At 38.1% G+C, this 22,162-nt stretch overlaps 1 protein-coding gene across 1 annotated transcript in view; it reads right to left on the bottom strand.

Moving 5' to 3' along the window:
* The window catches only part of LOC113625668 (phosphatidylinositol 3,4,5-trisphosphate 3-phosphatase TPTE2-like), a 59,078-nt gene extending 38,472 nt beyond the window's left edge, over nt 1-20,606 (bottom strand). Inside the window, exons 1-10 of the mRNA XM_027116429.1 lie at nt 20,512-20,606; nt 19,192-19,245; nt 17,733-17,768; nt 16,980-17,042; nt 7,775-7,825; nt 6,437-6,598; nt 4,298-4,417; nt 2,739-2,838; nt 2,533-2,596; nt 1,720-1,784 (exon numbers count right to left, since the gene is read on the bottom strand). Coding sequence (XP_026972230.1) covers nt 1,720-1,784; nt 2,533-2,596; nt 2,739-2,838; nt 4,298-4,417; nt 6,437-6,598; nt 7,775-7,825; nt 16,980-17,041 — 624 coding nt within the window. The 5' untranslated portion in view covers nt 17,042; nt 17,733-17,768; nt 19,192-19,245; nt 20,512-20,606. The remainder of the gene's footprint in view (nt 1-1,719; nt 1,785-2,532; nt 2,597-2,738; nt 2,839-4,297; nt 4,418-6,436; nt 6,599-7,774; nt 7,826-16,979; nt 17,043-17,732; nt 17,769-19,191; nt 19,246-20,511) is intronic.
* Between the last annotated feature and the right edge of the window lie 1,556 nt (nt 20,607-22,162).

Raw genomic sequence — 22,162 nt, 5'->3', positions numbered from 1 at the left:
GAAGACTTCACCATTTGTGAGAAAATGTGCTTTATCTTGGAAATTGTGTTCAAACATTAGCTTACTATTTTGTAGGATTGAATATGCTTATGAAGTTGATGTGAGACCGTCTCAGAAGAACTGGGCAGATTCACAGAACTTTTGCTTGCTTTTCTGAACATTTGTGAATACTACACATTTCTTTCTAACATATTCTAGAGTATGCAAATGTCAATGGTATGAAACACAATTACACTGGAAAACTAAATTAACGATGAACTTGAGCTAAATGACTGAAGGTCATATTCACAGATTAAAGTCACGCAAGCCGTACAACTTCCTGTCAAAATTACTGGCTGCCAAATTTATACTTGTTTCTTCAGATGTACCTTTTGATATTTAGAATTTTTAATTTTCTGTAAAAGAGACTTTTTAGAGTGTAATGTGTTTGCTGCCTTTGTGAAGCAATGTATAATTGTATAATTTCTGTAAGTAAACTGAATGCTTGAGCTTTCAATCAGTATTCTAGAAGCAATAAATGTTATTTTATACCATTTAGAAAGAACTACTGTACACCCAACAATATTGGATAAATCCCACAGAATTCATTTTAAGCATAAAAAGCTGGTCACAGAAGATGTAGTCTATGATTCCATTTATGTGAAATTCAAGAAAAAGTAGAACTAATCTGTTGTGACACAAGGGAGAATAGTAATTACCTCCAGTGTGTTGGGGTATTGACTGAAAAAGAGCAAGAAATGTTCTATATTTTGATAGGGGTGTTGGCTGTATATATGCCTATATATAATTTTACCAAGATATACATGAGATTAGCACAATTTACATGCCTCAAAGTATAATTATATATACACATATATAGACATACACACATATACATACAAAATTACAGTTTTATTGAGATAGAACAAATACTGTAAATTGCACTAATGTATACACACCCACACACATATGCAAACTTCTTAAACAATGACTTTTAACTGGCATTTCATAGTAAGCATCACTTGATGTTTGAACTTTATTTAATCTACAGGACCTAAAGCAGTATGTATCCACTGTAATTTAGGATCTCAATCTAAGAATACACACTTTAGTTAAAGAATTCTCAATCTTCTTCCCTATGACAGATCATGAAAAACAGCCACAATTCACCACAATTCCTGCCTTCCAGAGACGGCATCTGTCGTCTGCTTGAATCTGAACCGGGTTTGTAGTTTGCTTGTCCAATAGGATAAGGTAGAAGCCACATTATACTAGTTGAGAGCCAGGGCCTCTGCATTCTTTGATGCTAGTGAGGTCCTTGCCACTGCCTTATGTGAACAAGCCTGAGCTAGCCTGTTACAGAATGAGACATCACTTGGAGCCAGCCAGCAATGCCATTTTAGACTAGCCCACCCTCAGATGCCCAGCTGCTGCCCACAGATGCATGAGTTAGCTCTGCTGAAATTAGTTAAGCGTGTCCCTGATCAGTTAAGCGCAACTCAAATTCACAAACCACATTATCACGAGCAAAGTAAATGTTTGCTGTTATAAGTCATTTAAGTTTGCGGGTGATTCATCACAGAGCGAAAGCTAATTGATAGCAATCCATGATAATTTTTTACCTGAAAGAGTAAATTTTTAGGAGAACACTGTCATCTCTGGGCCCACATTATCTCACAATTCCACAGTCTATGCTTACTGAGAAATGTGAGCATTAAGGTAAGAGGTAAAAACTCTTACCTTAATGGGATTCCTATAGAAAGACTGCTTTCCAGAAGATGGGAATGACATGGCAATAATACGCTCTGGAAGTCAAAACAGTCACTATTAACAAATGTTATAGATGTGAAACAATATATGAGAACTCGACTTACATATAATCAGACTGCTTTCATAGAAAAGAACTGTCAGGATTGAGAATGACAGGAAAAAAGCTAACTAACCCTCAGGATAATCAACTTTAATATCCAATACTGGATATTAAAGTATCCACTATTTTGACCATTACATTCAGTCTTCCCAAGTCTCAACTGGTTCCAACCTTATGCAACAGATTTGCGTTGACTTTTGTCTGGAGGGCCCCCTGTGGTGGGAATTGATTTCTTTTTTAAACACCAAAGAAAAATGAGAGATCTGGGCTCCAGCAATGTTGGGAACTCCTAGGATGCTTTCCAGTGTTCCCCTGACTCAGAAACCCAGACCTACAAAGCAATGACTTCAGCGTTCTAGGAAGAGAACAGGCCTCTCCGAAATCCTTGGGACCGAGGATAACTACTAGAATTCAATAAATTCTAAACCAAACAAATGGAGTCAGCTGAAAATCCATTCAACTTCCTATACTATAAGCAAGTAGCCCTGAATTGAGATGAAAATTAAGATTTTTCCATTTTCAGGGTTAAACTCCAAATATGTCCCACTATCATAGTGGCATATGTCTTCGTGGATAAAAAATGCTTTGAAAGAACATGCCTCAGACAGGGAAAGAACAAAATTAGCATATAATTACTCACACACAAGAAAAATGTGATGTTAATATATGAAAGCTTCACAAACCAGTAATGTAAGTGAGGTCTAACTCAAATCCATCCTTCTTGTATCGCCGTTTGTTTCCTGAAACCTGAGGGTTTAAAACAATCATTCATTTGTAAAACATAACTCAACATAAAAAAAGAACAATATATAGATATCTACAACCCTTGCCAGTATTTCCTGAAGCACAAACATTTTTTCTGAATCATAAACATATTTTGCCCACTTACCATCCTCCTGGTCAGCATTTCAAGATGTCTTTTTTGATGAGCCAGATGAAAAACTCTTATTAGAGTGATAAGTCGTAGAGGTCGTAAAATAATTGTCGACCTAACAATAAAAGATGCATTTTTGCTTTAGAAACAGAGGATTTTGTCAGTATGGACTAAGTTTAGAGCAGTGGCTCTTAACCAGGGGCAATTTTGCACACGACCCCCTGGCCCAAGCCTCCCGCCCACCCCGGGCATATTTGGCAATGCCCAGAGACATGTTTCGTTGTCACAACTGCCTGCGAGGGGCTGCTACTTGCATCTAGTGGGTAGAGGCCAGGGATGCTGTTCAGTACCGATGCACAGGACAGCTCCCTTACTAAAAATGTATCTGTCCAAAATATCAGTAGTGCTGGTGTTGAGAAACTCTGATTTAAAGAAGTAGTCATATGGTAGACTCTCAGAATTTGTGGGTTTAACTTCTGTGGTTTAAGACAAGCATTTTTCAATCTTTTTCCCATCAAAACAGAATTCTTATTCCCCTGTTACTCCCATGAGTAACAGGGGTTCACTAGAGCTGTGAACACACATCAGGCAGGTAGCAGATGAGTTACTTCCTACCATCAGGAAGAAACACGATGGCAAAGAACTGATGGTTTGGGCTAGCGCTTCTCTAGCTTGTGTGTGCATGCTGATTCAGTAGGTCTAGAGTGGGCCCTGAGGTGTTTTTCTTCTTGTATTTCTGACAAGCTCTTCGGTGATGCTGAGGTTGCCTGTCTGAAGACCATACTGGTTTTGGTTATTTTCAAAAACTCCGAAAGCTTGTCACATCAAGTTTTGTTGGGACCTGAGGGAAAGTCCTGAGAAGCTGGAGTGCAGGAAGTGGCAAGCTATCTGACTAAGGAATAGGCCTAGTGAGCCACCCAACAGCTACATCCTAGAACACTTTTGCTCTTTTTCTTCTCACTGCCACAGTAGAAAGAGGAGGAGAAAGAAAAAAGCCATCGGTCTCTCATACACATTTTTGTTTGATCCCTAATGGTTCTAACCTTGCCTCAGCTTTCATCATGTTAACTATACTGCAAAAATTGTACCTCTGTGTTTCTACCCCTGTCACCTCGTTTTTCTCTTCCATTTGTTCCTTTTTAGAGAATCATCATTGGAGGCACTCACATTTTTCATCAACTCAAACCAGTACTCTCTTGGTTATAGGAAAAACCCAGGAATTTCACGTGTAAGAAATTTGTGGTTGAAGCGCAAATGGGAATTTAGTGGGAATTTCAAAATGTAGAGAAGTTCAAGTTGGGACAAGAGGCAAGTCCCCAGTTTCTTCTTTGGGGGCATCATCTTCTTCATTCAACTAAAGGTACTCAGTGTGGACACCCTTCACTGGTCCCTAAACACCACCATCCTTTAGTTTCCAGATATGTGGAAATTTATCTCAACGTTTCATTTTCAAGCAGCTCATTTAGCACAGAATTAGCACATTCAGAGTTTAAAAGATTACACAAAATGAAAGCCACAGAAAATATTTTTTAAGAAAGAAAAACTTTAAGAGAAGGGAAGCATATGTTTCTTACTTGGGGAAATCTTTAAGAACCTTAAAGTCATAGAAAATACAAGCAATATTGACCAGTAGAGTCACCACAATAATGGCAGCATCTAAGGAGTTAAATATATCAGAAAAATACCGTCGTATCCTGTAACAAAAAATATATATATATAAGTTTATGCTTCCCCAAAGAAGAGGTAGGGATATTTTAAAAGCACAAATTATTTGACTCATCCCCCTTAAGATTTCTGGTTTGGGATTTCCCTGGTGGTCCAGTGGGTAAGACTGCGCTCCTGATGCAGGGAGCCCGGGTTAGATTCCTGGTCAGGGAACTAGATCCCACGTGCATGCTGCAACTAAGAGTCCGCATGCTGCAACTAAGAACCAGCGCAGCCAAAATAAATATTTTTTAAAAAAAGGAATTCAGGGCTTCCCTGGTGGCGCAGTGGTTGGGAGTCCGCCTGCTGATGCAGGGGACGCGGGTTCGTGCCCCGGTCTGGGAGGATCCCACATGCCGTGGAGCGGCTGGGCCCGTGAGCCATGGCCACTGAGCCTGCGCGTCCGGAGCCTGTGCTCCACAACGGGAGAGGCCACAACACTGAGAGGCCCGCATACCGCAAAAAAAAAAAAAAAAAAAAAAAGGAATTCAGCTTTGATGAATGATTTATTTATTTATTTTTGGCTGTGTTGGGTCTTCGTTTCTGTGCGAGGGCTTTCTCCAGTGGCGGCGAGCAGGGGCCACTCTTCATCGCAGTGTGCGGGCCGCTCACTGTCGTGGCCTCTCTTGTTGCAGAGCACAGGCTCCAGATGCGCAGGCTCAGTAGTTGTGGCTCATGGGGCTAGTTGCTCCGCGGCATGTGGGATCTTCCCAGACCAGGGCACGAACCCGTATCCCCTGCATTAGCAGGCAGATTCTCAACTACTGCGCCACCAGGGAAGCCCTTGATGAATGATTTAAAGTGCATTTACTAGACTAGATTAAGGAAAAAAATATTCATACTCATTTTATACTTATATAGGACAAGAACATCAGTATGGCAAGTATAACCATAGTATAGTAAGAGATATAACCAAACCATTGAACAAGAGACAAGCATTGCCTTCACACAGGTGGGAGAGAGAGATGGGATGGTGAGCGATGCTATCGCACAATGGAAGCTGAACATGTCACAGCCCTAGAGAAACGGGCTGTAAGATGTGCATGAAAGGAGCTTGTGAGAGGAAGATGGGTCCACTACTTTGGCCTGCAAACTCATCACCTGGCTTTGCACCCACAGTGGAATTCCAGTGAGCTGGTGTGGCCTCCTCTGTGCAAAGCTGAACTTTCAGCCCTGGCACCTCCTCAACACTAGCTCCTTCAGCCATTGGCACTGGGGCTCCAGGGAAATCATCTTCTAATCCTGGGATAGCCCCTTTAGGCTCTGAGTAACCTGGGAGTGGGCAACTGTCCTCAGCTCAGAGGCACGAGGACAGAGATTCAGCCAGAAAGGAGACAAGCATGTTCCAAAATGCTCTGATGAAGTGAGGCTGGGGAGTTTAGTCCCTGACTCGCTCTCCCATAGAGCTTAACACAAGTTTTTGTTCATTTATTTTTAAATTTCTCATTTTTAAAAAATTTTTTGGCCGTGCAGCTTGCAGGATCTTAGTTCCCCGACCAGGGATCAAACCCATGCCCCCTGCAGTGGAAGCATGGAGTCCTAACCACTGGACCACCAGGGAAGTACCACAAATTTTTATTTTAACTGAGGTAGGGTTTGCTCATGATCTATTATCTAGTACTTAATATACTGTCAGCTTTTATTTACATTGAACTCAATAAAAATATCAATATTTATACTTCACATACATATTCCTCTTAATAACATGCATGTAGACATATTAGCTGCCTGGCCCCATTTTGCAAACCCTTTAAGCTTTACCTGTTGAAGGAACTATCTAGAATACATGGTTTGGAGGCTAGAGTGCCAGTTGCAATAGTACTATTAAAGCTCAATCTGATAGAAATTGGGATTTGGATCGTTGTTTCTCTTGTGGAGTATGCCTTCAAGGAGAATTATTTTGATAAAGAGGGGCACATTTAGTTGGGTTGACCTGGTAATTCCTTGGGATGCTTCTCATAGCAGTACAAAATAGCTCTATGTGCTTTTAAAAAATTAATCAAACTTACCCTTCTATAAATACTCGAAGGAAAACATCCATGAAAAAAAATAAAGCAATAGCTAAAGAAACTGAACGATATTCCACAGGAATATACATCGTGCTATCAGAGACAACTATGTCTGTAATGATGAGGGACACATCCACAAAGGTCAGCAAAATTCCAAATATTCTACAACAAATAAATAAACCAAATAAGGATAAAGTGGTTTTCACACCTATAGGTAGACTAACTTCAGCCCAATGATCTGATATCAAAATGTGATTATTTGGGGTTAAACTGTTCAGTGGTAGGGAGAACTGCCCTTAGAACCTCAACATAAATGACTCTGCTTTCACCCAATAGAAGCAGTTGTTAGAGACATAAATTTCCCACTAAACCACTTCATGATATCATGCCCTTTTATATTAAGACACATCAGACCAACACTCCAAGACAGAAGAGGCAAACTACATTAAAATTACGTTTCCAATTGTAAACCCTTCTTAAAATTTAAGAATTTTAGAAGGGTCTTCTACCCATTTCCCTCAATAAATTAAACCTCATTAATCTTGATATTTTTAAAGAATTTAGTAATAAAAACCAAGTGAAAGCATGACTAACATAAGCCCTTAAAAGACTACTTTGACCAGTAAGGCCTCTTATCAGTGAGTTTATCAACAAATATAAGATTACATATCAATGGATGGTTCTGGCACAGTTCTGGGCACGTAAGAAGGAATTCAATTCAATAAATACATACATAATTGAACTCTAAAGTAACTCCTAAGCCTTTTTCCTGTATATGCTAAACACATTCTCTGTAAGTTGATTATACTATTTGTATACTCTATGTAGATAAATTAATCTTAAAGCACTTTTTCACAATTGCAATGCAAATTAAAATATCAATTTAAAAGGAAGCAAGTACATTGTGTGAACCTGTAACATAGTATGAAATCTTACTATCATGTAGAGAAGAAAGATCTAAGTAAAATGTTTCCAGAATTGAGTAATTCTAGGTGAATAAACACCTAGTATTTATTAATATTTACTAAAACACTTTCCTTATAACTATAGAATTTTGAAATTCATGTTTCATTATTTTTACTTTTACAGGTAGAAAAAAACATGTTAATATGTTGATATTAGACTCCGTACATGCCATTTCTTTGCAATTCTTAATGTTTAGCTTCAATTAAAATTCCAAGAAAAATTAGATTGCATTAAATGGGGCACAAAGGTCATTTAGCGACATACTGACAGTGGAAATGCTTTTTTTTCCCTCCCAGATCCTTTGCCATTAAAAAATATTGATATTAAATGTAACACATACTTAATTACCTCCTTTTCTGGAGTCTCACATACCTGAAAGTGAAGGATGATACAATCAAGTACACAATTCTCTTAATCTTGCTGCTGCAATAAGAAGTAAAAATAAAGTTTCAGAGCTTTCAAGTGTATCAGATTTTTCCTAACATATAGTATGAATTTAACCAACAAAGGCCTTTATAATTTTTAAAGTCTCCAGAAGTTGCCTAACAAAATGCTTTTACTAATAACTGTAAAAATTTCACCTGGGGCTTCCCTGGTGGCGCAGTGCTTGAAAGTCTGCCTGCCGATGCAGGGAACACGGGTTCGTGTCCCGGTCCGGGAAGATCCCACATGCCGCGGAGCAGCTGGGCCCGTGAGCCATGGCCGCTGAGCCTGCGCGTCCGGAGCCTGTGCTCCGCAACGGGAGAGGCCACAGCAGTGAGAGGCCCGCGTACCGCAAAAAAAAAAAAAAAAAAATTCACCTGATTCTTTTTTTCTTTCCTATGTAGAATATATGTGAAAAAAACCACTAAACTTTCCCTTCACTGTAAGGCTCTAATCCCAACGTAATGGTAAGATTAAGCTTGGGGTCATCAACTAAAGCAACAGAGCATGGAGACAGAAGGGAATGGTAGAAGAGATGTGTGTTCCAGCTCTCCCATGAGTGAGCTGTGGGATCCTGGGCAAGTCATCAAACTATGGCCAGACCTGTTCTACAACAATAGAATAAGGGACTTCAGGGAAGCTCTTGTCTTGTAATATTCATTTCTTGAAACAAGTCACCCCATGAATAAGACAGTTAAGCATTAATGAGACTCACAGCTGGGGTGGGAAGTGCACTTTGGAGGTGAGGAATGTTAGTAAGATACATTTCAAAGGGGAAACACACTGGAGGCTGGGCTCCTTCTGTTAGTAGGAGGAAACGGTTTTATAGCGCCAGCAGTTGTGCCTCATTTTGCCCTATGGCTGGAGACAAGGTAGTCATTGAGGAGCAATTTCTTGCCCTGCTGAAGCCTCCAACACGTGACCCAAATTCCACCCCAAGTGGGATTTAATCTCAAAGCAATGCTCACAGACTGTGCCCAAGACTGGAGAAGAGGGAGGATATATGCCGAATAGAACTGGGGCACTGCCAAGTGGAACGAGCCACAGATAGATACTGTTGGGCTAAGCTGAGCTATAAGATCTCCCACCCCCTCTAATTTCTCCCTTCTCCATCTGCACCCACTACCCCTGCCCAGGCTTAGCGAGCAAAGGTTGATGTGGATGGGGAACTGATTGGCCAAAAGAGGTGAACCTCCCCTGAGGTTGCCATTCTCTTAATACAAGCCCTTTCTGATCCCAGACAGACTATCAGATCTCTGGGTAGCAAAGAAATGTTACAACAAATCAGAACTTACTTGACAAAGTGAATTTACAGAACCATGCCCGACAGAATCATTGGGGCACAAAAGGATGGCTTGGGGTGGCTTTAGGCTCTACTATCACTTTCAGTGCCTCCCAAAACTACCCCCAGTAAATATAGAATTGAGTTTTTTTTAAAAAAAGAGTGTGCTATATAAATGCAGCTTCAAACAATGTGTGTGGAGTTTGCTGGGAAAGGACTGTAACTCGGTAATTATACATTTAGAAAAAGTACTATTCATATTTGGGAGCAACAGACATACACTCCCCAACACCCAGTGCAACCATGTAACTTTCCTAAAAATGACTACTCAGAGAAGTGCTTGAGCCAACTGAGCAAGGAATAAAAATGAAGGAGGCAAGAATAAGGAAGATGCCTTATAGAGAAAAGGTGTCAAGAAATAAAGTCATAAAAATTCAGAACTAAGTCCAAATAATCATTGTTAGTGTAGCACGTGGAAATGTAAACAAATGATTCTAAAAGCAAAGATAAATAACAAAATTCTCGATAAAAGTATGGATTTAAATTTGCAGGGTTTTCCCACATTAATTTAGGTTTCTCAGAAGACAGAAGTAAAAGCATGTTGCATTTCTATCTTCCCAGGTACAAGTCCAGTTTTAAACTGGATATTGATGGAGAAACAAAGGTACAATTATGTTTTCTAAAAATAGGTTTATAACTTTCATATTATTAAAACGAATAAAAACAAATCAACTAATAACATAATGTTAAAAAAATTTAAAGAAAAAATATCAAGAAGTGTTTAATACAGAAAACGAAATAAAATGATAGCAAATAAAACCAAACATACCTGAAATGATAATAAATACAAACACATTACTCTCACATCAAATACTGACAAATACTTTTAGATAAGTTTAAAAACTAAAGGCACTATATGCTGTATACAAGGACAAAAACTAAATTAAAATGATAGTTTGAAAATAAAGAGATGGACAAAGATATCAGATGCAAATGTTAAAACTCAAAACATTAAAAGTTGTAATATTAATATCAAAGTTGAATTCAAAGCAAAAATATTAACTATGACCAAGACTTATTTTATACTGATAGAAGGTAGACTCTATAAGATACTATTAAGACCATGCTGAACAGGGGTGGGATCTGCATTGGGGGCAGGTCCTATCTTTCCCATTGGACACTTATTTCTATGCACAGATGGTGGAGGGAGGCACGTGGTCATACTCAAAGCATTAAAGGCACTGGGATGATTCTTTGGTTTTCCTGCTCTCACTCCAGGGCTCTGGGTCCCCCCCCCACCACCACCACCACCACCAAACTATCCACAACAGACAAGGCTGTATTCCTAGATTAAACTCAGGTTGAAGAGAGCAGAGTCAGGCTTTAGATCTGAGTCCAACCTAAGTTAGCTCATTAGGATTCTTTACTGGGACTTAGAGAGGAACCTCCAAAGTACCTAGGAGTGTCCTTTGCCCAGCTTGGTCCTCAGGGATATACTTCCCTTTGGAGTGGGTGTTGGTAGCAAGGATAAGATCTGAGTGTCCCTGGTCAAACACTATCCATTTTAAAATATATATATATTTATTTAAAAACTATATATATATATTTTTTTCTATTGTGTAGATAAAACATATTTAAAGCATTTCTATGAAATTTTAAAAGAAATTTATCCTACAAGATAAAAAAATCTTTAATGGTATTCTAAAATATAAAAATTATTCAGACTACATTTTCTGGCCACGATTTAATAAAACCAGTGAAGTGGAAGAGTACTATACAAGATATTTAATTGCATTTTATCACTACAGAAATTTTAAAGGTGCCACATATGACAACTTAGATTAAATGGAGATATTGTTTGAAAGACACAAACTACTAAAATGTGCTCAAGAAAAAATAGATAACCTGAATAGTTTAAAAGGTAATATATCTAGTAGAGAAATTGAACTTGTAGTTTAAAACTTTCCAACAACAACAAAAAAGTCCAAGCCCAAGTGACTTCACAGGAGAATTCTATTTAATTCTTTAAGATACAAATCTAAACAAACTCTTCCATAAAACAGAAGAATAGGGACTGCTTCCAAACTCATTTTAGGAGATTAGCATTACCCTGATACCAAAACCAGTAAAGACATTACCTGACAAGAAAATTACCAATATCCCTCATAAATATAGATACAAAAATCCTTAACAAAACATTAATAAATTGAATCCAGCAGTGTATATATATTTTAAATTCATGACCACTTGGTGTTTGTTCCAGGAATTCAAGGATGGTTCAACATTCTAAAAATAATGTAATTCGCCATGTCAACAAACTAAGGAAAATAAAACATATGATAATCTCAATAGAGGTAAAAAAAATTTTAAACAAAATTTAACATCCATTTATGATAAAAACTTTCAGTGAACTAGGAAAAAAGGGAACTTCCTTAACCTGACAAGGGGCATTTATGCCCCCCCAAAACAAACAAACAAACAAACAAAAAAACTATGGCTGATATCAATCCTACTGGTGAGACTGAATGTTTTCTTCCAATGATTAGGAATCTAGGATGTCAGTTCACATTTCTTCCACTCAAAATTATATTGGAGTCAATGTAATAAAGCAAGAAATGGAAATAAAAGGCCTATAGATTGAAAAGGAAGAAATAAAACTCTCACTATTTGTAGATGAGATGCTTGCCTACCTAGAAAATCCCAAGGAATCTACAAAAAAGCTAACAGAATAAGTGAGTTTAACAGTTATTGTATAAAAGGTCAATATACAAAATTCAACTATATTTCTATATACTAGCAATGAATGATTGAAAAGTAGAAATTTAAGCAACTGAACCATTTATATTAGCACCAAAACCCATGAAATACTTTTATTATAAAGTAACAAAATATGTGCAGGATCTGTATGCTGAAAATTACAAAACTTGACGAAAGAAAATGAAAACCTAAAGATAAGAAGAGATGTGAAATGGTACTGCCATTTTGGAAACTATTTCTTATACAATTAAACATACACTTTACCATAAGTATCAGCAATCCTATTTCTTGGCACTAACCCAAGATAAATGAAAGCTGTGTCCACACAAAAAACTTGTACATAAATGTTCATAGCCACATTACTCATAACAGGCCAAAACTGGAAATAATCCAAATGCCCATCAATGGGTGAATGGATAAGAAAATATGGTACATTCACAGCGATGTCAGAAACATGACAGAGTGAAAAACTACCTTTGTCTCTGCCCTTCAATCTACAACCAATAAAACCCACAACTCAACAAAGGTGCCATCGTCCAACACAACAGTTTGCCAGAGGACTCCACACATCTGTACATCTAAAGGCGGGTGAATTGGAACACTTAGAAGAGATGGAACGAGGGAACAGTGGAATCAGTGCCTGCAATCCTGGCCCTCTGACCACAGCAGCTGTGCCCACAGCTTCAGAGAACACAGTAGCAGCAGGGGAAGCAGCACACATGACTACAGGCTCCAGACCACACCAGCACCCATGGCTACATGTAACTGACCAACAGTGGGGCCTGGGATCCTGTCCCTCCAGCCGCCGAGGTGACCACAACCTCACTGCCACTCCCCCACCTGCAGTGGCACAGCCCATGAACTTAATGAGATATAAGAAAACTCAGAAAGGTAGTTTAATGAGCTCAGGAATAAAAATGAATGAACAGAAAGAATATTTTACCAAAGAGACTGAAACTCTAAAAAGAAACAATTGGGAGATTGGGATTGACATATACACACTACTATATATAAAATAGATAACTAGTAAGAACCTACTGTGTAGTACAGGGAACTCTACTCAATAGAGTGGATATATATGTATAGGTATAACTGATTCACTTTGCTGTACAGCAGAAATTAACACAACATTGTAAATCAACTATATGTCAATAAAAAATAATTTAAATAAAAAGGAACCAAAAAGAAACTCTGGAGCTGAAGAACTCAATAAATGAGATGAACACATTAGAAGCACTGGAAACAGAGCAGACAATATGGAAGAGAGAATTAGCAAGCTGGAATATAGCAATCTACAAATGATACAAGTAGACGAGGAAAGAGAAAAAAGATTTTTAAAAGGAAGAAATCCTGAGAGAGTTATCTTACTCTTTCAGGAAGGACAACATTAGGATAGTGCATATCCCAGGAGGAGAAGAGAGGGAAAAGGGAGCAGAGAGTTTATTTAAAGAAACAATAGCTGAGAACATCCCAAACTTGGAGAAGGAACTGGAGTTACAAGTCCATTAAGCTAAGAGAACACCTAATTACCTCAATGCAAAAAGACCTTCTCCAAGACACATAATATTAAAATTGTTAAAAGTGAATGACAAAGAATTTTAAAATCAGCCAGGGCAAAAAGGATGGTAACCTACCAGGGAACCCCCACTATTAGGCTATCAGCAGATTTCTCAGCAGAAACCCTACAGGCGAAGAGGGAGTGGAATGACATTCTCAAAATACTGAAAGAAAAAAACTGTCACCCAAGAATACTCTATATAACACAGGTATCATTCAGATATGAAGGAGAAATAAATGGTTTCCCAGACAAAGAGAAGCTGGAGTTCATCAACACTAGACCTGCCTTACAAGAGATGTTGAAACGAACCCTTCTATCAGAAACAAAATGACAAAAATACACAAAACTTTGAGCAAGGTGATAAATAGAACCAGAAAATTGCCACTCTTTACCAAGATAGGTTTTTAAATACTTTATTATAGTATAAAGGTTAAAGGGAGAGAAAAAAAGAAAGCAGAAAAATAACTATAGCTATCTACAGTTTGGTAACAAACTCACTCAACAAAAACAGGTAATTTGAGACTACAAAAACAAAAGGGGACAAGGAAAAGGATGGAACTTATGTTTTTAAAAAATGTTTTAGTTCACTATAAATTATAATGTGTGAAAAGCATGCTGAAATCAGAAGGCTAGAAAAATGATTAAATAGATTCTGGAAAGACCCAGTGTATAAAGATTCATAACATAATAGAGATGGATTTTAAAATCTTTGAACAAGATATAAATGTTTTCAATAATGGGTTCATTCATTCAACCAAACTCACTGAGTGCCTACTATGTGCCATGGCACTGTTTGAGGCACTGGAGGTACGGCAGTTAAAAAAATGGACAAAATTTTCTTCCATCATGATGTTTAAATTCTGTCTCGTGCAGACCATAAATGTAATAAATAAGTAAATAAGGTAGTAAGTTATAAGGTGATAAATGCAATAAGGATCATTAAATCAGGGTAAGGACAATGGAGGGGGATGCAACTTTGATGCTGGGGAAACTAAGTAGTCACCTGGGAGAAAAGTAGACTCCTACATTTTATACCTTAATACAAAATAAATCCTGGGCAGATGTTTTATTTAAATATAGAAAATAAATTCAAAGCATAGATGAATTTTGGTGAATATATTAAAATCTTAGGTAGAGAAAGACTTTCTGACACTAAAGGCATCAATCATAAAGAAAAGGACAGATGTATTCAACTGTATGAGGATTATAAACTTCTATATAGTGAAAAGCTAGACAACCTGGGAAAAAATACTTGCCTTATCTATGATATAAAAAGGATATATTTAACTTTTCTATCCAATGGCAGTGATAAACACCCCGATTTTAAACGGGCAAAGGTAGTTTGCAAACAATGAAATACAAGTTCTATGAAAAAAGTATAAACAAAAACAATGTCAAATGTGCATTAGAACAAACATATTTACGAACATTGAAAAGATGAGCAATGGCTAGCGTGAAAGGGGAAGAAATGTACACTGCATCTTGGTGTGCAAAGTATCAAAATCAATAGCCTCACAAACGTTCCTTTTGACACAGAATTTCCACCTCCGAGAATTTTTATTGTAAAGAAATAAAATATACAGAGGTTTGGTCTCAAAGTTATTCATCATTTTTTATAAGAAGTCACAGCTTAAATGTCCAGAAATATCTGACAATTTAAATGAATGACAATTTAAACATCTATACCATGAAATATTATACAGCTGTCAAAAGGAATGTTGCAAATTTAAAAATCAATAAAATCAAATACAGGCAGAACTTCAGGCAACAATAAAAAATCTGAAATTAAAAAATATAATGTTGTAAATGCAAATATAAATGCATGGAAATATAGTCATGATATGTCACTAATAAGGTTATTTTTAAAACAATGTATTATACCATATCCATAAACAAAAAGCCTAAAGAACCTTGAAGGGCGTCTATTAAACATTAGGAATGCCTATTAATGGGAAGATTTATTGCTTATTTGTATTTTCTGATTTTCCTAATAGTGAAATTTTATTGCTTTACTTTTGGTTTTTAGTATAAAAATTATTTATGGTGCTTTAGAGTTTTAAAATCACACTGAATAATATGTGTGTACATATTACTCCCCATTTAGTTTTAGGTTTTTATTATACTACACCTAGCACCCAGTAGATAGATATTGTAGATAGCATTATTACCAGTTTACAGATAAAAGACCTAAAATTTAAAGTAGTTTAGTGTTTTGCCAAGTGTCCAGCGCATATTAGATACCAAAGCCAAGCACTGATTCCAGGTCTTACTCCAAATCTAATACCATCCCCCAGTCTGAAACACCAGTGTCTCTCACACAGGGACTATTGCAAATACCACCCAAATCTATACCATAAGCATTTGTCATTTAAAAAACTAAACTAACACTTTTTGTTTGTAAGAAGAAGGAAATGCTTGCCTTCCTCAGTCTATTCAAATTTTGCCCCCACCCTGGGCAGGCTCATTGCAGAAAATATATAGTTAATATGCAGACATATCATTTAATTAAGTAGCAGAGTGAACTCTTCACTGATGGCCCATGATGAAAAAACAGAAAATGGAAATTCATGGGTAATTTGAAGAACTACTTGTATTCATTAGTCGCCCCTTTATTTTTCATGTTGTTTTTGTCTAGACACCAACAGATTACAACAGTAACCAATTCATTGCCTCTTTAGCAATACTCACTCCCCAACATTAATTCAAGTTGGTAAATGGTTACTGGCCATTTACTGGTAAATGGTTACTGGCCAGTAACTGGCCAAGAGAGTAGCAGAAGAAAAATTGCATGAATAATTCTGCAGTCCAGACATATAGGCTTTTTTTTTGAAGTACAATTGATTTACAATATTATATTAGTTTCGGGTGTACAACATAGTGATTCAATAATTTTATAGATTATATTCTATTTAAAGTTATTACAGAATAATGGCTATATTTCCCTGTGCTGTACAATATATCCTTGATGCTTATTTTATACATAGTAGTTTGGGGGAGGGGGAGTCAGACGTGTGTGATTTTAAGAAGGTATCGTGTCCCTGTCATTGAGTACTGGTAAAAATGCCTTCAGATCAGTGCAACAGGAAGTACTCTTGTGAGATTACTCAGAAACAAGTCAAAATTAATAAAATCCCAACGGACATTAAGAGGTCTTTAATCAGCAAAACATGTTTGCTTTTGCTCTCAGTCCCATTTGCTCATAGACAAAATCAACAAAACTAGGAATCAGAACATATCCAAGAAAAATGAGAAAGGAACACAAGTGAAGAGAAGTAGCATTCTGCAATCCTCTGTTTAGAAAGAAACTTTGTAATAAAATTAGTCTCTACTAAGGATATTTTCACATTTTCAAACTAGAACACTTGTGAATATGTGGAAATATTTTTTCAAGTATGGTACTTACATACAAATACAAATGGAATCATTTTATACCCTCCCTCCCAAACATTTTGCTATCTTTTCCATAGCTCCTTTTTTTTTCACCTCAACATGAGCCCCATCTTCTAAAAGATAAATCCATCAACAGCTCCCTCCCTCCGAACTTCAAACTGACTTACTAATGTGAATTGAGAAGGTCAATGTCTTCACCATCATCGATCTTGGACAGCTGTTCCGTCATACTTTAACCGCCAACAAATGCAAAAATATATCATTAGAGATTTGCTACATGGAACAGTGATATGAAAAACTTATTTGAAGAAAAAGAATTCCTTAAATCTAAAGGAACCATGACTTAGCTCACTGGATGACCCAATCTTACAGAAAGAAATTTAGAATCACTGTCTAGAAAACTCTGTATTCCATGGATACTTCTAAGACTGAATTTTGCAAGTCTTTCCCTCTCTGTTTCTCCCTATGTCTCTGTCTCTGCTTCTGTCTCACTCTTTCTATAAAGATAGAGATTAATAATATATAGATAGCACTGATGCAAGTAAATTATATCAGCAGCCTTGGAAGGCACCATAACTAAAAGGCAAGATATATCAAAGTAGTCAAAGACCTTTAATGTCAATTTATTTGGGTCACTGTGAAGGATTAAAAATGTACATAGCACGAAATGACTTCTTTTTTTGGCTGAAATTGGATACACTTGCTCTAGAACTTATAAACTGGTTGAACTCTAAAAAAATTATGTCAATTAGTTATTTGGAACCTGGGTCCCTGCACCACCTACTTTTCACATATCATGGATATCGTCTTCTCCTTGAATAGGTTTCAAATCACTGCCTGAGACAAGGACTCCATAACTAATTGGGTTTCACAAATCTCAATATCCTCCCTCTTCCCCTCTCTCTATATTTATATCTCACCTTTTATCTCTGCCTCTCAATTCACATGAGTCAGGGCTAAAGGATTAAAATGTACATAGTAAGACTCCATGTGTCTTATAGATTTATTTTTAAATGCAATTTAGCTATAATTACTCTGCAATTTATAATTTAGTTGCCCTAAAAATAACATTCTAATCAGTTATTTAAAACCTGGTATTTAATTTTTCTGTAGAAATGAACTTTATATGTAGGTAATAAAAATCTTAGTCCTGTGGGAAAACTTAATAAATCAAATTTATGTACATTTCTTTACTCCCAAACCTAACCCCCAAGTGTAAACACCATTTTGTGATTAAATTTACTTCAAATTCAGCTTGAGTTTGTAGGTACTCATCTCACTTGTCCTATAATTTTCTGCCTTCTCAAGTCCCTACACCACCTAGTAACTCTTCACAAATCATAGATGTCTTTCCTGCCCTTCAGACAGGGTCAAGACAAGGCAGGGGCTCCCTCCAATGTGATGGTGGGTTTGGGTTTGGGGCACCAGCCTCACATGGTGGCAGAGTTCTGGAAGGTGAGGGACACATCCAGGATCTATCAGATCCATTTTTTTCTGCTGAGGGTTCCCCTCTGCTCTCTATCCACTGAGACCTTCTCCTAACTCCTATTATGATTCTGTCCTCTCTCGGCCCATGCATGGGCAATTTGATACTTTTCTAAAGGAAAGTATCAGATAGTGGCTGCTCCTAACTAAGGGTAACAAACAGACTAGGGGTAAGAACACTCCCTTTTATGACCTGTTCGTTTTTTTCCCCCCAAATAGATCCAAAAAAGAAAGAAAGTGACATATTGAGGCTGGCAAAACAAACAAAACCCTTAGATAAAGCGTCGAAGAAACTCTGTATTGCCATAGATGGTCCCCAGAATAAATTTCACAAATCTCAATATCCCCCCTTACACTATCTATATATAATTATATCTCACCTTTCATCGGAGGGTTCAACACAAATTACTTTTTCCACCTCGCTCTGGTCATAGCTAAAGGATTATAAATGCACATGGTAAGACTTCACATCTCCCTAGACTTATTTTTAAGTGCACATTAGCTACAAGTGCTCTACAATTTATAACCTAGTTGTCCTAAAAATAACATTCTAATCAGTTATTTAAAACCTGCTATTTCATTTTCCCCTGTAAGTGAGGCTTTATACATTTGTAATGAAAATCTTAAGTCCTGGGGGGGGAAGTCATGAATCAAGTTTATAGACATTTCTTGACTCCTGAAACATACTTACATAGGCTACAGTAAAAAGATTTAGAAACAACGTCAAAGACACTCTGTTATGTCATGAATACTCCTAAAAATGAACCTCCCAAATATAATCGACCTCTCTCCCCGTTCCTCTCTCTGTTTCTCTCATTCTCGCATGCTCTCTCTCTCTGCATTTATATACATATATATATTTTTTGTTGACATCTATCTTTATTTCTATCTCACGTATTAGTGGTGGGTCCATCAGGTCTTCCTGTTGTCAATTCACTCAAAGCAGTGCTCAAGGATTAAAAAGGCACAGAGTCAGACACCCTATAATTTTCTCCGTTAAACTTTCTGGTTCAAATTAGTTTAAATTAATGCTTTCACTTATAAACTAGATGACCCTTTAAAAACTGACATGTAAATCGATTGCTTGAAACCTGGTAGGTCATTTTCCCCAGAAATGAGGCTTTATGTATTTGTAATGAATATCTTACACTTGTCAAAAAGGTAATGACTCAAGATTGAAGTACAGTTCTTTACAACTGAACCTGATCCAATGTGTAACAACCTTTTGGGGTGGCATTTATTTCAAATTCAACTTCAGGTTGTAGGTACCCAACCTTCTTGACCAATCTAACTTCCTGACCACGTCTGTGCTCCACAGGAGGCGTGCTCGTCTTTCCTGCCCCCGACATAGGGTCAAGTAACCACAGGCCTGAGTCAGGGGCTCCATCTGATGTGAACATGGGTCTGGATTTGGGGTATCGGCCTCACATGGTAGCTGATACAATTTATTATTATTCTCCTTGCTCCAGACGGCTTTCACCTTTCCCACACCCACTCCAGGAGAGTCTCATACACAGGCAATCTGACAGTTTCCCGAGAGTTTGGCTGCTAATAACTGAGAGTCAAGACTGGGAGTAAGAAGATTCCCTCTATGTCTTGTGCCTCTTTTTCTACCTCAATTCAAAAGACAAAGACTATTCCACATAGAATCTTACCACGAGCGGATGTGAGGAACAGTATCGAGGGAACTCTATATTCCCATGGGTGCTCCTAAGGGTGAACATCCCAAATCTCAATGTCTCTGAATATGTTATGTTCTGTATGTTTGTATGTGTGTACACATTATACATGTATTTATTTATCATATCTTAGTTTGCCATGAAGAATCCTCCTGCCAATTCACTCAGGGTAGTGCTATGGTATGTTTTTGTTTTTGTGCTATGGTATTAAAAACAGACATAGTAAGATACCACATGACTTCTAGACTTTTACATTTTTAGTTCAAATTAGCTATAATTACTCTTTTTTTTGGCTGCATTGTGCATCCTGTGGGATCTTAATTCCCCAAACAGGGATTGAACCTGGGCCCTCAGCAGTGAGAGTGTGCTGTCCTAACCACTGGACTGCCAGAGAATTCCCTGCTACAATTACACTTAAGCTTATAAACTGGTTGGCTCTTAGGAAATTCACATGTAAATCAGTTATCTGGAACTTGATATCTCATTTTTCCTAGAAATGATTCTATATACATTGTAATGAATATTTTTGACCCACCAAACAGTTAATGACTCAAGGTTGGTTCAAGACGGTGGAGTAGAAGGACGTGCTCTCACTCCCTCTTGCACGAACACCAGAATCACAACTAACTGCAGAACAGTCATCCACAGGAAGACACTGGAACTCACCAAAAAAGATGCCCCACATCCAAAGACAAAGGAGAAGCCACAGTGAGACAGTAGGAGGGGTGCAATCACAATAAAATCAAATCCCATAACTGCTGGGTGGGCGACTCACAAACTGGAGAACACTTACACCACAGAAGTCCACCCGCTGGAGTGAAGGTTCTGAGCCCCACGTCAGGCTTCCCAGTCTGGGGGTCCGGCAACGGGAGGAGGAATTCCTAGAGAATCAGACTTTGAAGGCGAGGGGGATTTGATTGCGGGACGTCGACAGGACTGGGGGAAACAGAGACTCCACTCTTGGAGGGCACACACAAGGTAGTGGGCATATCGGGACCCAGGGGAAGGAGCAGTGATCCCATAGGAGACTGAACCAGACCTACCTGCTAGTGTTGGAGGGTCTCCTGCAGAGGTGGGGGGTGGCTGTGGCTCACGGAGGGGAGAAGGACACTGGCAGCAGAAGTGCTGGGAAGCTCTCCTTGGCGTGAGCCCTCCCAGAGTCTGCCATTAGCCCCATCAAAGAGCCCTGGTAGGCTCCAGTGTTGGGTTGCCTGAGGCCAAACAACCAACAGGGAGGGAACCAAGCCCCACCCATCAGCAGACAAGTGGATTTAAGTTTTACTGAGCTCTGCCCGCCAAAGCAAAAGCCAGCTCTACCCACCACCAGTCCCTCCCATCAGGAAACTTGCACAAGCCTCTTAGATAGCCTCATCCACTAGAGGGCAGACAGCAGAAGCAAGAAGAACTACAATCCTGCAGCCTGTGGAACAAAAACCACATTCACAGAAAGACAGACAAAATGAAGAGGCAGAGGCCCATGTACCAGATGAAGGAACAAGATAAAATCCCAGAAAAACAACTAAATGAAGTGGAGATGGGCAACCTTCCAGAAAAAGAATTCAAAATAGTGATAGTGAAGATGATCCAGGACCTCGGAAAAAGAATGGAGGCAAAGATCGAGAAGATGCAAGAAATGTTTAACAAAGATCTAGAAGAATTAAAGAACAAACAAACAGAGATGAACAACACAATAACTGAAATGAAAAATACACTAGAAGGAATCAATAGCAGAGTAACTGAGGCAGAAGAACGGATAAGTGACCTGGAAGACAGAATGGTGGAATTCACTGCTGAACAGAATAAAGAAAAAAGAATAAAAAAAAAATGAAGACAGCCGAAGAGACCTCTGGGACAACAGTAAACGCAACAACACTTGCATTATATGGGGTCCCAGAAGGAGAAGAGAGAAAGGACCAGAGAAAATATTTGAAGAGATTATAGTTGAAAACTTCCCTAACATGGGAAAGGAAATAGCCACCCAAGTCCAGGAAGCACAGAGAGTCCCATACAGGATAAACCCAAGGAGAAACATGCCGAGACACGTAGTAATCAAATTGGCAAAAATTAAAGACAAAGCAAATTTATTGAAAGCAGCAAGGGAAAAATGACAAATAACATACAAGGGAACTCCCATAAGGTTAACAGCTGTTTTCTCAGCAGAAACTCTACAAGCCAGAAGGGAGTGG

This window comes from Aethalodelphis obliquidens, unplaced genomic scaffold, assembly GCF_003676395.1.
Source record: "Aethalodelphis obliquidens isolate GAN/ISIS:26980383/991018 unplaced genomic scaffold, ASM367639v1 scaffold16, whole genome shotgun sequence".
In the NCBI taxonomy this organism is placed as follows: Eukaryota; Metazoa; Chordata; class Mammalia; order Artiodactyla; family Delphinidae; genus Aethalodelphis; species Aethalodelphis obliquidens.
Note: the sequence above shows the minus strand (reverse complement) of the source record. Positions and strands in the feature narration are given on the sequence as shown.